We start from the raw sequence: 16,458 nt of genomic DNA, 5'->3' as shown, positions 1-16,458 counted from the left end.
CGTTGCCATGGAAAGCAAATCCCTGCTTAGTCGTACTGGGTTGTAGCCATTTTTCTTGCCTATTCTGTATTATATTATGTTTCGTTATGATTTGCCATTTATGAGAAAATTCAAGTTATTCCAGTCTCGTTTTTTTTTGCACCAAACTATTTAACTATGAGAAAAAATATCAGAAAAGATATATATTAAATAAATTGTATACTATTAAATAAATTGATGCTATACTCACCTCACATCTGCTCCACCATGATCACTTGTAATTTTACAAGTACTAGTCATAAACAAAGCAGCAAAAGTTTATCAAATTTTCAACGTTATGCAGCAAAAATTCGAACAAAAAAAACTATTTTAACATTCCGGATTTGATTTGCGATCTGTCGATTAGAAATTTTCTGTTCAGGTATCTGCGCCACTGTCGCTTTGAAGTAAGCTACTGGCCCAGCTAATGCTGGATCTTCCTGTTCTAATAATTTTAACCATTTGTTGTACTGATACGGAAATGTGTATCCAAATTTCAAAAAAAATGGTATTTACGCTAAGCCCTAGTGTTTCTCTACCTAGGTCGAAGATTAGCCGCTCACTGAAAGGAGATAACTACTGCTTGCTTTTCAATTGAAGACTTTATTTCAGATTTGGCTGGGTAGTTTTCGAAAAAAAATTCTAAAAATCTATCAAACATTCAAAAATTGGACTGTTCTTAAATTTATAAAAATTTTTCTATTACAAAATGAAAATAGCCTATTATTTCCACAACTCTGATTTTTAGATTGAGAATTTGCGCACCCTGATATTTTAGATTGAACCCTTAATATCAGATTTAGCTAATAGTTTGAGAATAGTGACAAAATTTCTATTAAAAAAACTGCACAAACTGAAAAAATAATCAACAAAAGATCCTCTACAAACACACAGAGTAAAATAGTTCAAGCAAAAAACTTCAGCGCTATGTTGGTTCTAATGAAGAATCAACCTGAGAATCAGCAGGTTAGTTTTTGCAACAAAAAAGAACTTTCCCGAAAAACGGCAAATTTCAAACATTGGACGTTTACTAAGACCATATTTTTCTTCAAATAGTAGTGCATAGCTGCCTGCGCAAAAAAGATTCGCATAGCTGTTTTTTTCTTTTCATTCAAGCCTTGATCTCCAATTTGATAGAGGAGTGTTTGAGAAAAGTTAAAAAAAATTAATTGAAATGTCAAAAAATGCGCTTGTTTGACGCCATAACTTTTTTCTGTCAAAATTAGGGAATAGCCACTCGAAAAGGGGATATCCTCATAACTTTGATCTTTTGATTGAAACCTTCATCTAAGATTTGTCCATTTAACATTTAAAATTTAAGAAAAAGAAAATCCCCAACTTAAACTTTCGACGGCCGTACAACAGGACGTAAAATGAAAAAAGGCTAGCGAAAGAGGAGCAGCCAGTTTTTCCATTGGTAAAATTTATTTGAAAAAAGGTACAGTAGTGTTTGAGTAAAATCAAAATTATTGCGAAAAAAATCAGAAATTTTCCAAAGCGTTGAAAAAAAAACTAAAAACAACAATTTCCTTAAATGTTCAGAATACATGTTTATTTTTCCAAAACAGAAACTAACAACAGCCAAAAATAAAGCAACAACATACGCCATTAAATGAGTAATGCTCACATAAGCTAAAAAAGGATAAAATTGAAATATACCAAATGTGCCACCAAATGAGCACTTTCAATTGTGACTTAATTTAGAGAAAATTATTTGTATTAATACACTACGCTTCGTTTGTCTAATTAAAGGAAAAAACATTTAATTCATAATTAATTAAGTACACCTTTGGCCCAGAAAAAAAAAACAATTTCTATTGTCACGATTTTTAACTGTTCAAAAATAAACTGTTGCTTGAAAAAGCTAACATTGAAGCATTTTACATCGAAGTTTAGAGAAAGCTTAGAGAAAAAAAAGTTTGGAGAAAGAAAACACTAAAAAATATGATTCAAAAACAATCTTTGCATTCAATGACAATTGAGAAAAAATATATTCAAGGTTTGTTTAGATTTCAAAGTGCAAATAGGTCAATTTTCTATATGACATAAATACCAAATAATCAGGAACTAATTTTGCCGAATTAGGTTCCCCAGTAGCAGAACTAGGCGCATTTTTATACTGACCGACCCTAAAAACTTTCTGAGGGCGCTTTTGGCGTCATTTTAAACTAATCGTGAGGAGGGAGTGAAGTGAAAAAATGGGTCAAAACTTTCGTTTTTTCAAAAATCGCATGTCGCAAAAATATTTTCAAATTAGAGTTCTAGTTTTTTCAGCGAGTTCAAAAAAATCAATTTTTTGGTTAACCTAGTAAAAATGTTGACCCCTTGAAAATATCCTAGATCCTGCGCCTGCATAATAATGAAAATTTTGTGTAGAGCGAAGTTACACAAAAACAGAAAGAGTATATTATCTCATAACTGATCAAAATTATTGTTGCAAGTTAATTAACATAGCCAACTGAGTTGGATCAGAGTAAGAAACGCAAAGAAAGAGAAAAAAAACGGACTCAATTTTTTGAAACTTCAACTTGCGACTTCAAGAGAAAATATATGTCCAAGCTCTTTTTTTGTTTTATTAACCCATTTTCAAAAAACGGGATCAATACTTTAAAATGTTATTTCGCTGGGTACCGGTAATTTGATAATTATATTTCATTTTCGAAATTAAAATTCGATTACACATTTTCTGACCTTCAAATTTTAGCTGTTCGATAGTGCAGTTTGCCCTCTCTTTAAAAAGGGAAACGAAGTGAACTTGAACACAGAGGCGAAGTTGCACTTCGCATACAAAAGCAAAAATATGACCGACAACGCTACTGGGAAAGACTGAATGGGTAAAACTTTGAATATACAAAATTTCTTAAGTGACACACGCCAGTTATGAGTCTTCATAATTGCTAAAAGACGCAAGCCATTTATAATGCATTAGCAATAACAGTCAATTTGAAAAAAAAATTTACCAACTAAGAAGCCTCAATTTATAGAGAGGGCGCATTTTAACTTGTATACGAAAAAGTTCATTAAAAACATCCGACCCTGCCCAGGTTCCAATCCTTTTATTTTGTTGCGGGTTTCCTTCCCTACCTCTACGCTACAGAACCATGATACCTTGAAGCTAAAGAGCTATTTGTAATACAATAGACTGTTTTAATATCCCAAATTGACACCTTAAGAATATCCTAGGAGAATGGAATTGAAGCAAAAAATTTATCCAAACGGCATAAGCTCTGTACATCAATTACAACGATATTTTTTTGAGACAATTATTTGGTGAATAAGATGTGATAAGTAGTTTAGATGTTAATTCAAATGTTAACTCACACTTTTATTCATCAATAAAGCTTACTGGTATTCAACTGTTTCTTGTGAGAGTTTTTTTCCTGCAAAATTTTCTGTCAGATCTTGTTAAATTATTTTTTAAAATTCTGACGGATAAACTGGTAAAAATATATAACAAGATCTGAAAGAAAATTTTGCAGGAAAAAACTCTCACAAGAAACAGTTGAATACCAGTAAGCTTTATGGATGAATAAAAGTGTGAGTTAACATTTGAATTAACATCGAAACTACTTATCACATCTTATTCACCAAATAATTCTCTCAAGATAAATATCGTTGTAATTGATGCACAGAGCTTATGCCGTTCGGGTAAATACTTTGCTTCAATTCCATTTGGTTATCATAATATTTGAGACATGATAAACGATAGGCTTCGAAAAAGAACACTTACACTAGTGAACAAAACTAGGCGCAAATTCAGGATTTTACTCTCTAAAATGCCTGTTTTCAATGTCCATTTTGAACAACCTTTCCTTCAAAATTCAGTAAAATTTTTGCTTAGACCAAGAGAAAATAATCAAAGCTTAGCTCTATGAAGCTATCAGTATTTGGTTTCAATGACTTTCAAAGGTAATCCGTGTCTGAAAACTCTAGTTTTCCTCAATTGCAGCAAGTTTTGCATCTAAGTAAACTCTTTCGTGAAACATAGCCACTCGAAGATTAAAAACAAGTAATGAACGCAAGTTAACCTAAAAAAACACTGACTTTCTTGAAAAAAATCTAAGCTTTCCAATGTCAAAAAAATAGACGCCTTTAAGCTTTTTGATCTTCTAGAACAAACTATTTTGGCAGTTTTTTGATAACATGAAACCAACTAGTGAAAAATGGATCAAGAGGCAAACTTTCTATTCCGCTGGAAATCTAAACATTGAATTCAACTTTCAAAACTAAAAATCGTTAACGTTTTTTCCGCGCCATTTCCACGTTTGTAATTGGAGAGTGCTAATTATGTAAACATTGAAGCATTTTACATCAAAGTTTAGAGAAAGAAAACACACGACCTGAACGGGAGAGAGCTCACATGGTTCATTCCTACTTGAAAAACTTCAAGAATTCATTTAAATACTAAAAAAAAACATGATTCAAAACAACTCTTTGCAATCAAGGACAATTGAGAAAAAATATATTCAAGATTTTTCAGATTTCAAAGGGCAAATAGGTCAATTTTCCGAATGACATAAATACCAAATAGTCAGTAATTTCGCCAAATTAAGTTCTCCAGTTTTTTTTTATTAGCCCCGGCCTGCTCAGTGCAGGACCAACCGTGGGGGACGGGGAGATGTCATCCATTTTGCCGCAGCCGGTCCCACCTTGAGGAGGCGGATGACACTGGGACCCCTCTAGCCGTGACCGAAGCGGGATTCGAACGCATGACCCTCGTGTTAAGAGAGATGTGCCTAACCCACTTGACCACGACTGCTCATTGAGTAACATAAAGGGGCGCCTAGTAGCAGAACTAGGCGCCCCTTTATACTGACCGACCCTAAAAACTTTCTGAGGGCGCTTTTGGCGTCATTTTAAACTAATCGTGAGGGGGGAGTGGAGTGAAAAAATGCCAACTTTTTGGTCAAGACTTTCGTCTTTTCAAAAATCGCATGTCGCAAAAATATTTTCAAATTAGAGTTCTAGTTTTTTCAGCGAGTTCAAAAAAATCAATTTTTTGGTTAACTTAGTAAAAAATGTTGACCCCTTGAAAATATCCTAGACCCTGCGCCTGCATAATAATGAAAATTTTGTGTAAAGCGAAGTTACACAAAAACAGAAAGAGTATATTATCTCATAACTGATCAAAATTACTGTTGCAAGTTAATTAACATAGCCAACTGAGTTGGATCAGAGTAAGAAACGCAAAGAATGAGAAAAAAAACGGACTCAATTTTTTGAAACTTCAACTTGCGACTTCAAGAAAAAATATATGTCCAAGCTCTTTGATTTTCAGGAACATGTTGATTTATGTTTGACACTTTTTTTTGTTTTATTAACCCATTTTCAAATTAGAGTTTTAGTTTTTCCAGCGAGCTCAAAAAAATCAATTTTTGTTTGACCTAGAAAAAAATGTCGACCCCTTGAGAATATCCTAGATCCCACGCCATTGAATTCAACTTTCGAAAACTAGAAATCCTTCACGTTTTTTTCGCGCCATTTCCACGTTTGTATTTGGAGAGTGCTAATTATGTCACTTTCAGCAGATGACTTTCGATTGGACTCAAAAAGTGCATATATACCTAAATGCATCAATATTTCAAGACTCTTTCCTGAAAAAAAAATCAGCATGACTTATATAAGGCTCTTCACTACGTTCATTACTCTTAATAAGCGGAGTAAAAAAATGTTCATGCGACGTGAAACAGTATCAACGAAAAAATAGAAGCAATCAGTGTGAAAACTGTGAAAAGTTAAAGAAAACAGGCATTGCAAACAGGCATTTTGGAGAGTAAAATCCTGAGTTTGCGCTTAATTTTGATCCAAACTGGCTTATTGCGGCCAAAAAAAGAAATAATTGACAAAACAACTTCAAACCTAATACACTTTTTGGATGTTTATAACCCAACGGTTACTTTTCGTCGCTTGTATTAAAAGTTGTCAGACTTACGACGCACTGAGACAGAGAGCAGGCTGCGCTAAGCATGTGGCCACAGCTGCAGACACTGATTCGGCCAATTGAGTCATCGGGTACACACAGACTGCCGTCTGGCCCCTTTTCACATCTGCATCTATTTTGAGACACTTCCAGTCGGTGTAGTGGTCTGGGAAGGAGACAATTGAGCCCAGAAACAGCAGAGCCTTTTCCACACAGTCCAGATCCTGCGTACACAAATATCCTGAGTCAAATTTTGAAATTGTTATTGTAATTCAACAAGTTGAAAATTATTGATTTCCTAAAAGGATAAAGTGAAACAGTGAACGTAAAAAACAATGCTGATTAAAATTACCCTATGTATAACAAATATAAATGTAAATCGATTTCTGACAAAACTAAATCCAAGTGACAAAAGTGCGCCTCTTATGTAGCACAACAAATTTAAAGCATGGTATAATCTTCTCCATTTTATATAATTCAAACATTTTTAAGGCCAAACATGTCATTTTTAGTATATAAAATATCACTTTTTTATTTGAAAATAAATTTTGAAGTTTTAAGCAAATTTTTGGAGATTTTTTTATCTCATAAACAAGGGGCTCACTTTCCAATAATTTTGTCATCAAATGACCGGGTTTTTTTGGCGTACCTTTTGATTCAATTAAAAAATTCAGAATGATCGTTATGAGCTAAAAGTTTTGGGCTTGAAAGACGAAAAATAAATTGCACCATAGCAATTCGGCTGAACATTCTGAGAAAGTTTTGTTCTCTCTTTTTTCAGGATTTGGCCCTTTGGCGACCTATAAGTCCCCTCTTTGATACTATTTTACCACATCCACTCTGATGCGAGGCTGCGCTTCGCAAACACTAGCGAGAACACGACAAAAAAGCAGCTGTTTAAGGTGAAATAAGAAAAAATAGAAACAAGACTGCTCGTATCAGGGCGAAGCCCTGAATGTTCCGACTGCCTTTTAAGGTTTATGGAGCAGCAGTAATAACATAAAAAATTAAATGAAATAAAATAAAATGAAAAAAAATTTTTCTAAAATTTTAAAATTTTTATGAAAATCATCCACCCACACGCCATATAAAGTACGAAAAGATAGATTTCGTTCCTTGTAACAAATCAATTATGGCAAATAAGCTTCGTTCAACCAATTTGGAACGATTTATAAGACGGATTAAATCTCCGCTTACGCGTTAATAGCGCGAATTATATCGCGCGTTAATTGTCCCAAATTGGTCAAAATGGCAATTTTTAAACCCTCATAACTTTACGAAAAATGATCAGAGGTAAAATATCTTTTCAAATTTAAGCTCAGGACAACAATGGCTTTCGAATGGTATAAAAAAATTCCGTCAAAAATGGCTAGTTAAAAAGTCGAAATTTGTCTGAAGAAAAAAAAACCCACCCCGAGCACAAATATTCCGTTACTTTCGTATCGAAAGTCGGAACAATAAGCCTCCAATTAGTAAATATTCGGTTCGAACATTCGACCTGAACAATTGCAACCTCTCGTCAACGAGCGCTGAACAATCGGCAATTACTAGTCACAAAGAAAGCAGCTCCGTGTGCTACCAAAATATGCTAGCAAAAGTGGAACCAAATACAAAAATAGACAATTTTGAATAGTTTTTTTTCGGTTCAATTGATGAAATTAAAAAGCATCAACTGTGTCAAATTATTACTTTTCGAATGTCAAACATCCATGATACCTTGAAGCTAAAGTGCTATTTGTAATATAGTAGTGTGTTAATATCCTTAGCATTGGCTGTACTTAACAGCTGGTTATTGATCAAAGTGAACACTTTCAAAATGAACACATTTTGTCGCAACAATACTTGCGTCTCAACAACATTTACGACTTCGTTTGGGAAAATTAAGCTTGTTCATACTACAACACAAGCTTTGCTTGGGTAATTATTGTGTTGTTGTTTGAATCAAATAGCTTTTGTAGGTTCATTTGATGAAATTAAAAAGTCTCAACTGTGTTAATTTATTACAATTCGAATGTCAAAGCAAATGCTATCAAAAAGCCGTAGAGGTGCTCCAAAGTGGTATGAATATTTGCGACTTAGATTAGAAAAAAAGACTAATCGTAGTATAACACTAACATTCACTAAAGATCGTTAGTGTAATCAGCACCGCAGAGTAGGCGGGTACAACATTTCTGGTTGGAAATCGACTGGTTTGTGAGTAGTGTAAGTGCTCGAATAGTTGAGTAGTTTTATAACCTAACTTAAAACTATTTAAACCCTAGAAAGCAACTTGCCAAAAGCTGACTGAAATTCATTCGTTCTATGAAACTAATAATCAAGGCTATCATTTTAAGCTAAACCTAGCAATTCAAAGGCCCTGTTCCAAACCTTCGGTCATCATAGAGTTTGATGTTAATAAACTTGATGATCTCTGCTGAAATATTTAATTCAATTCAAACAAGCCTCACCATATTAGGCGTGGGTGATATGTAGAAGTGCGCAATAAAGGAGAACGCATTGTCCACTAGTATTTTCAGAAGCGCCATTGAGCCTGGCAGTTGACACCCATAGATGTTGAACAACTCTTTCACAAACAACTGCTGCAGGCTCATGCAGCAATCAACTGAAACGACTGCTTTGATTATTCATAAATTAGAAGAAAAATCATTTTAGCAAAGCCCTAAAAACTTTCAAAAACCCCCTTTAGACTGGCTAAATTAATTTTCGCAAAAAATCGCAATTTAGAAAATAATAAAAATAATTTGTCTTTTTTTCACCGTGAAGCATCCATCAGTAGAAAGCTTTTCAAACTATTTACGGAGTAGTATTTTAAACCCGGTTTAAAAAAATTATCGACAAAGATAGTTAGAAATTTTAGGCATTTAGTTTACAAAGTTCATGCCATTCCAAATGATTTGAAAGAAACTAACGTTTCAAGTTCTCGTAAACAATCTGGTAGAAACTGGAGACCACCCCCGTGTCCAAAGCAGGATATTTCAGAATAGTCCTTATAGCCAACTTATGTGCCAAGAGTGTCCCTGTCGAGGCCTTGAAAGAGGTTCCTTCTGCAGGAGTGCCCACGCGACATCCTCCGATTGCCCAGGGGAGGAGAATGGGAACTGGGGGAACGTATGGAGGCACACAGAACTGACCTGTCTCTTCGTCAACAAATTCTGAAAAACATTTGAGTTCTTTTCTGCTGAACGACACTAAATTAAAAATTTTAGTGTTCTGAAAAATTGATAATAGTGCTTGAGCCTAACTGTTTGTGATTAATGAATCTTCTGCAAATTTTTCGTTTCAAAAAATCCAAAATAGCTGTATCAGCTTTACTTCAACACTTTTAGTCAAACGAAAGTCAAACCACCAAAAGTTATTTGAAAAGCGATCAAAAACAACCCGGTTTATACATCTGCATTCACTTCGTTCAAGAACCTTCAAAGAGAAATATTGGTCATCGCATTTTCTTATCCAGACCTTGAATAAGAATAGCACTCACTCTGGTGATTGGCAATGTTCTGCAGGATGTCGTGCATCTCAAGAAGGTACTTAAACACAGCTGCCCTCGTCTCCTCATGAGTGATCTCATTCACATCCCCGATGATGCCCAGCACCCGACGCCACAGGATGAAGGCTGCCTCTCGCGTCCATCCCTAAGGCAAACAAAATATGTATTTTAGAACATTCCGAATATAAGCAATCTGTAGACTCTTAAGATATGGACCATGTGTTCAATTTATCTTGGACCAAAATAAAAACAAAATATCACTAAAATTAGAACACTAATATTTTCATATTGCATCATTGTTAAATCTTTTCTCTGCAAACATACACCTTAACTATTATGAGTCAAATCATGTGGGGAATAACTCAACGAATCAACTGATTATTGACGGATACGACTTCACAAAAAAGCAGACAACAAAAACACCTGAACACTGGAGATGCACGAGATACACAAATGCCGAATGCTCGCTGTAACAACTGGAGATGAACTGGTATGCACCAAAACCGAACAGGGTCGTCATGTTAGAGCAAGAAAAATTGAAGCGAACCAGATTATGCATCAAATGAAAAGAGCCCAAGCAGCAAATGGTACCTGTTAATAGCAGTATAAATTCCACTTGTCATCAAGAAGCATCAGACGAAAAAACAGTTCAGTAATCCTTGCTCAGTCGAGCAGCAATAAATAGAACTCTCAACTGCCGCAAACATAATCTGGCTCCATCTGATATTTTGTAATTCAAACGGAGTATACTGATTTTTGTTAACTCCACAGTGAATTCATGGATCTTGAACGAATTTTAATCTTTGGTGACTGGGATAAAGCTCATGCCCTTCAAGTTAACAATTCTTTCTGGCTTTGCCACATTCAAAGTTACCCGATGCAGTTTTACCAGATTTATACAGTACATATACAAACTAACTGTTTCTACCAACCTTGCATTTATGCTGTACTTCCAAACAAAACTGAACAAACATATGCAAAGTCCCTGAAAGCTACTTATACTGTCTCGGAAAATGCGCAGCCATCAACGATTCTTCTCGATTTTAACGAGCCGCCGTCAATGCTTTCGGAAATGCATATCAAGAGTCTTCGATCAAAAAATGTTACTGTCACGTCTGCTAATGCAAAATAAATAAGGCTCGGAAATATGTATCAAAACTATGGTGAACTAAGCCTGGCTCTTCGTTCAATACTCGCCTTAAGTTTTGTTCCAATTGATTTAGTCGAACAATCGTTCGAGAGCGTTCTTGAGGAAATCGAGCATTTGGTTGACCGCTTAGACCTCGAGCAATTTGTGGCAGATAAAATCAACAAAGTTGCGTCATACTTCCAGAGAAGTTACATCAAAGGGGAAACAATAGGACAAATAGTAGGCAGCCCTTGTTTCGTCTGGAACCATTCGGAAGAAGCTGCGGTATGTTTGATCCGAACAACAAACGCTGTTGAAGGCTGGCATCTGGAGTGATGGCGTTTTCAAGGGAGCCACCCAAACCTCTACCCTTTTCTACAAAGGATTCAACAGGACTCCACAAATCAGAAGTTTAGCGTTTTAAAGGCTATGGAGGAAGCAGAACTAGGGTCGGAAAAAATACGCGATATCCATGCTAAAATCAAATACTTTTTCAGTTATTTTAACAAAGACCATGTTGTTGATTATTTTTATTCATTTGTTCAATTAACTTTTTCGCAAATTTTAAAATGTCGGCATAACTTAATCCAAATTGTCGGCATTTTAATTGATTTTAAAAAACTATTTTTTTATAAAACTTTTAGCCTCCGTAGAGAGCCCATATTTTAGGAGGTGATAGAGGCCAGCACAACCCTCAACACTCCCCCATACTGGGTACCCAGTATGAGGGGTTTTGGGGTGCGGCATTACCTGCATTTTTCTGTTCCATGATTTCAAATTAAAATTTTTGACTTCTTCGAGTTTTGAACTGTTTACTTTTTGACTAAGAGTGATGTGCACTAACATCTATGCCAAGTGCGCTTCCAAAATCAGCAATAAATCTTTTGATATAGTTAACTCGACATGAAAGTTACGTTGAAATTTTGCGGCTTTCAATTTGTTCATGCATGCTTTGAACTCATTTGATTCCAAACGTGTTTCAATGAATCCGCATTTTGTTGCAAGCTTAATTGTTCAGCGAAAAAAACTTTCATGTTAATGCCGACACTATGTTCTACGAGGATATCAAAGAATCTGAGACAAGTTTTAATTAATCATTATCTGGATGATATAGGACAAGTTGTCTTGTGGGGCAAGTTGTTGTAGGACAAGATGGAATGGGACAAGTTGACTTTGGGCCAAATGACATGTAACCTCTTCATATTATAACCACAACCGCAACTAACTAAACTGTAAGAACAGGATGCAGTTCAAGGATTCAACTGAGCTAAAAAAAAGGTTAATCACTCGTAGCAGAAGAAAGGAATGGCAGAAAATTATATTAGCCAAATATAATTCAGCGTTTGTAAACCTGAAAGAAAATATTAGCAAATTTGCTTCCTGGGTTTTAAAATAGTCCCAGAGTAGAAAAACAACCTAAGCATTACAATTGGTGGCATACACACCATGACATTTCCACCCATGATGAGAGATCTGCTCTCGGAAGTGAGTCCCCAAGAGGCATCCAGACCACTGCTGTTCTCCTCTCCCTCTCCTTCCTCCTCTTCTGAGTCCGTCTCTTGCATTCCAAGAGTCTCTGATCCCCGAATCGTATCCACACCATAGTTAAGAGTGTGGTCACCCGCACCTGAAAGAAGCTTTATAACGTCCCAGTTTGAGCCCAATGTTGTTTTAGTTTCGGTTCGCATATTTTCTTTTGCTTGAAGTATATCTTCCACCTTTTCGCGTCAATTATGTCCGACTAAAAAGTTTCGAATGTCGACTAATTGGTATTCATGCGCAACATAGCAAAAACGAATGGTTACTTTGCACAAAAGAATTATCCACAGGAGGCTGGCATTAGAGAAAGGAGCCCTCACCTCCTCCTCGCCCTATGTTGAAATCGTACGCCTCCTCCTCTCCCAATTTCTCATGTGGAGACGGTAGAGAAGAGTCCTGATGGAACACCAATGAGTCATCTAGCGGGTCTGCGTCCTCCGACTCAGAAGCCACCACCTGCACAGTATCCGAAGTGGACACGTCTTCAGAGAACCTCACGAGCGAAGAAGAGGTGTCTGAACGGAGTCGGGTGTTATCGCCACACCAGCTGTTTCCTGGAGCGCAAATCAGTTATACAAAATAGCAATCAAATTCTGATCGGAACATTAAGTTATTATAATAATCAGCTCTCTATTTTAATTTTATCGTCCAGTTGCAAAAGTAAGACAAAATAACAACCTCAAAATTTCCCATTAACTAGATACTATTTAGTTTTTTTTTTATCTCAAAGCTATAATAAATGAAAAGGGAGTAATCTGTCAGATAATTTTTTTATTGAAAGTGACCAAATAATTAGCAATTCATTCCAGGACTATCAATCAACTACAAACTACTTGTTGTATCTGGTATCAATTAAAAACTGAATGCAAGCCAGTTTTGTAACAATGCTTCTATGACTAACACCGGATCAATCGTAACCTCAGACTCACCGACCCATTAATTATTTTTAAGTGTAGTTATTTAATGATTTCAAGTTGCTCTACCAACTCTTGTAACCTTATGTAATCATGATCTTCTGAGAATTAAGATATTCTCTCTTTTGTGTTCACGTTGTTGATATATGAAATTTTCTTTCTGTAATGTCGACGAGAAAAATTATGACAGGTTGGTTCAATTTGAACGTTAGTTTGAACATTTAAATTTTTTTAAAGAGTTCAAAACTAAACAAGGATAGCCAGTTACTGTGCAGGTAGCACAGAAAGTTCCGACCACAGTCTTGAAAAAATAAAAATGTTTTCTCAAGTTGGCGTCATTTTTTCTGCACGTTGTGATAAAAAAAATCTGCAAGAAAAATAAGAAATTGAGCATGTTTGATAAACAGTAAAATAGGTCAATTGGAAAAAAAAAAATTTTTGCGGAAATTTTTTGAATTTTCAAGTTTTTTATTCCCAAAATTGAGCTAAACAACTCCAAAAACTACCTTTACTTGAGTAAAACTAAATTTTCAAAGGTTAAATAAGCTATTGCAATTACTAACTACCTTACTAAATAGCTCGAAATTAGACGAAAAATCAAAAATTTCAAACCGGTTTTTCTCGACACTGTGAAAAAATTTTAAAAAACTTTTAATGTCGTTTGAATCACGACTGAAAAGCCCTTAATATGATATATCACTCCACCCTCCCCGACGACTATTTGCGGTAGCTGATTTTGCGTGGGAAAAAAAGAACAAAAAACTAAAACACACCCGAATACAAAGTTTCTCCCCATTTTCATTGGTCGGAACGAAAGCTGCAACGAATGGGATTATGCTATCATCCCAGCACCAATGAGATAAATTAACCAGGTACAAAAGCACAACACCATGGCTAGCTGCTACTAACCCAGAAAAAACGAATACTTTACATACCTTCAATTGTAAATCGTGCTGATTTTGCTAAACGGAGCATATATCAAATATCAATTTTTTAAGGAATCAATATCCAAGGCAATTAATTCTAAGCTTTAATTCTATGCAAACTCTTCTATAATACACTCTTCTATACATATATTAAAACAAAGTGTGTTTGTGTATGCGTCTGTGAGTGTGTTTGTAGATGTGTGTGTATCTTTGCAGGTGTGTGTGTATCTGATTCGCATATTATTCTGAAAAATGTCATCAAATGGTTAGAATTATACTGGTTAGAACGATTGCTGATTATTTTTCCAGCCGCACTAAAATTCAGATAAATTTGGACTTCAAAATCTTTTTAAAGAGCCCTGCCCAATTTCGAGTCTGCGCATTCTTGTTCTTTCTGCTGTTGGAGAAAGTAATACACAGGGGCGAAGCGGAGCTTCGCACCACTTGCAATTCAACACAAACATTTAAAAAAATAAAAAGCAGACAACAATGAAAATTTTGAAAACAAATAGGTCATATAAATTTTCACATGTCTCGATAGAAGTTCGTTCCAGGTAAACATGCCAGAAATTTTACGAAAAAAAACAAAGCCTAAAACCTTTGAGCAGACACAAACTGACCCGAAAAAAAAAATGATTTTATAAAAAAAAATTAAGTCCCACCTTAAACAACAAAGGACAACACTTGCACTTGCATCTACAATGAAAGTTGTTCACAGCACAAGAAAAATCAGTGATGTGGCAATTAAGCCAAAAATCTTTGAGCTGAAACCATTTGAACCGAAAAAAAATTTTATGAGAAAATTTAATAAAAATTCTTTCAAGTCCCCCGTGAAAATAGAATGAACAATACTTGCAACTACAAGTAAAAATGTCTGCAGCACAAAAAATCCTTAGTGGCAATTTATTAAACAAAACTTGAGCGAATAAACGAAAAACCAACTATTCGTTTTTCTCGGCTTTTTTTTCAATTTCTTGATACTGAAAAAAAAAATAAGTTCCGGCCACAACTCGAACTCCAGACCTTAGGGTACAAAGACATCTTATTTACCTCCATGCTGAGGAGGAAACAACCTGGAAGATATTTTAAAAAAGAAGTGAAAAGAAGTCGGATGGATAGTCAGCAAATGATTCAACTGATTTCGTCAAGCTAGTTGTTAACTAGAAAAAAAGTACATATTTCATTTTGATAAGGCTTGCTAATCCAAAATTTAATACGGCTTGCAAGCGTAGTAATTTTAAAAACGATTTAATCATTCAGACCAATTATTATTGACAATAAAGCGGATTAAAACGATTACGACTAATTTTGGTTTGAAAATTTTGGTTTGAAACGACGATTAATTTTGGTTTGAAAAAAAAAACAGGCTTCGGCAGGATTCGAACCACAAGCTTTTGTCGTCTCAAGCACCTGTGTTACCTCTACGCCAGATACGCTGCATAATTGAGTGAGTTTTAATTTTTTAAACGGGCGAAGCTGAGCTTCGCACCACTTAAAATACAAATTAGAATGTTATGAAAATCAAACGGAAAAAATTCAAAAAATCGTTTTTGTCAAGAAAAGTTGCAACAAAAGCCCAAAATGTCCAGAGCGAAAATGCCCCCACTAATAAAAACTCTATAAAGAGCTTTCAGAATGCCATAGAGAAGCCAAGTTTTCAAAAAAAAACCTGTCTGTGGAAAAAAGCAGACAAAAATAAGCAGATAGACAATAATCTAAATTAGCCATAACTTTCTGTTTGTAAGAAAAACAAGTCTCAACTGGAATCGAACTCCCTAGCTTTGTCGTCTCAAGCTTCGTGGTTACAGTATCTTGGAATAAAGCTGAACCATCAAGCTTAGGGAACCAAGCCGATAAAAACAAACAGACGGACAATAATCTGAAAAAGCACAAAAACTGTAGTTTGCAAAAAAGGGCCCGGCCAGATTAGAATAGCAAATCTATGCCGTCATAACCAGTTGATTTACCTCTAGGCCAGATGCGCCGGATGGTTGATTGGATTTGAATTTATAAATACCAAGCGGTAACAATGCCGAAAAATCTGGACAAAAACCCTTCAAAAATTCTGAACTTATAAAAAAAATGTCAAGTCCATTTTCCTGTCAGAGCACACACACACTCGCACCAAAAACTTTTTTCAGAGGTCAGATTTTTATAATGCTAAAAAAACTACAGTTAAAAATTGTTTACAGCTAAAATGAACGATTCTTATACGTCGCAACTAAGACGACAAAACATAAGCACACAAATATTAGGTCAAAAATTTTTGAACCGGAACAAGTACTGTTTGAAAAACAACTGGTCCTGGTCAGATTCGAACCCAGGACATTTGCCTTCCCAGGCGTAATCGTTGCCACCAGGCCAGAAAAAGACACTTGAAATTTTGAATTCAATATGAACTAAAGTACCACCAGTTCAATGAGTCCATGTTTACAGGAAAAAAAAGCAAAATCAAACTGCAATAACCTTGCTATCGCAATGAATAAATGAACTAAAAGCCAAAACTTGACTTTAAAATTCATGTT

General features: G+C 35.2%; 1 protein-coding gene across 1 annotated transcript in view; it reads right to left on the bottom strand.

The window, feature by feature from the left end:
* Nucleotides 1-16,458, bottom strand: part of LOC134839745 (ral GTPase-activating protein subunit alpha-1-like) — a 328,394-nt gene that overhangs the window by 73,621 nt on the left and 238,315 nt on the right. The window contains exons 22-28 of the mRNA XM_063855368.1: nucleotides 13,943-13,969; nucleotides 12,414-12,647; nucleotides 12,000-12,181; nucleotides 9,417-9,570; nucleotides 8,848-9,090; nucleotides 8,386-8,540; nucleotides 5,951-6,162 (exon numbers count right to left, since the gene is read on the bottom strand). Coding sequence (XP_063711438.1) covers nucleotides 5,951-6,162; nucleotides 8,386-8,540; nucleotides 8,848-9,090; nucleotides 9,417-9,570; nucleotides 12,000-12,181; nucleotides 12,414-12,647; nucleotides 13,943-13,969 — 1,207 coding nt within the window. The remainder of the gene's footprint in view (nucleotides 1-5,950; nucleotides 6,163-8,385; nucleotides 8,541-8,847; nucleotides 9,091-9,416; nucleotides 9,571-11,999; nucleotides 12,182-12,413; nucleotides 12,648-13,942; nucleotides 13,970-16,458) is intronic.

The sequence above is a fragment of the Symsagittifera roscoffensis genome, chromosome 2, assembly GCF_963678635.1.
Source record: "Symsagittifera roscoffensis chromosome 2, txSymRosc1.1, whole genome shotgun sequence".
NCBI classification, from domain to species: domain Eukaryota; kingdom Metazoa; phylum Xenacoelomorpha; order Acoela; family Convolutidae; genus Symsagittifera; species Symsagittifera roscoffensis.
The sequence above is the reverse complement of the archived record's forward strand: the minus strand, read 5'-3'. Positions and strand labels throughout refer to the sequence as shown.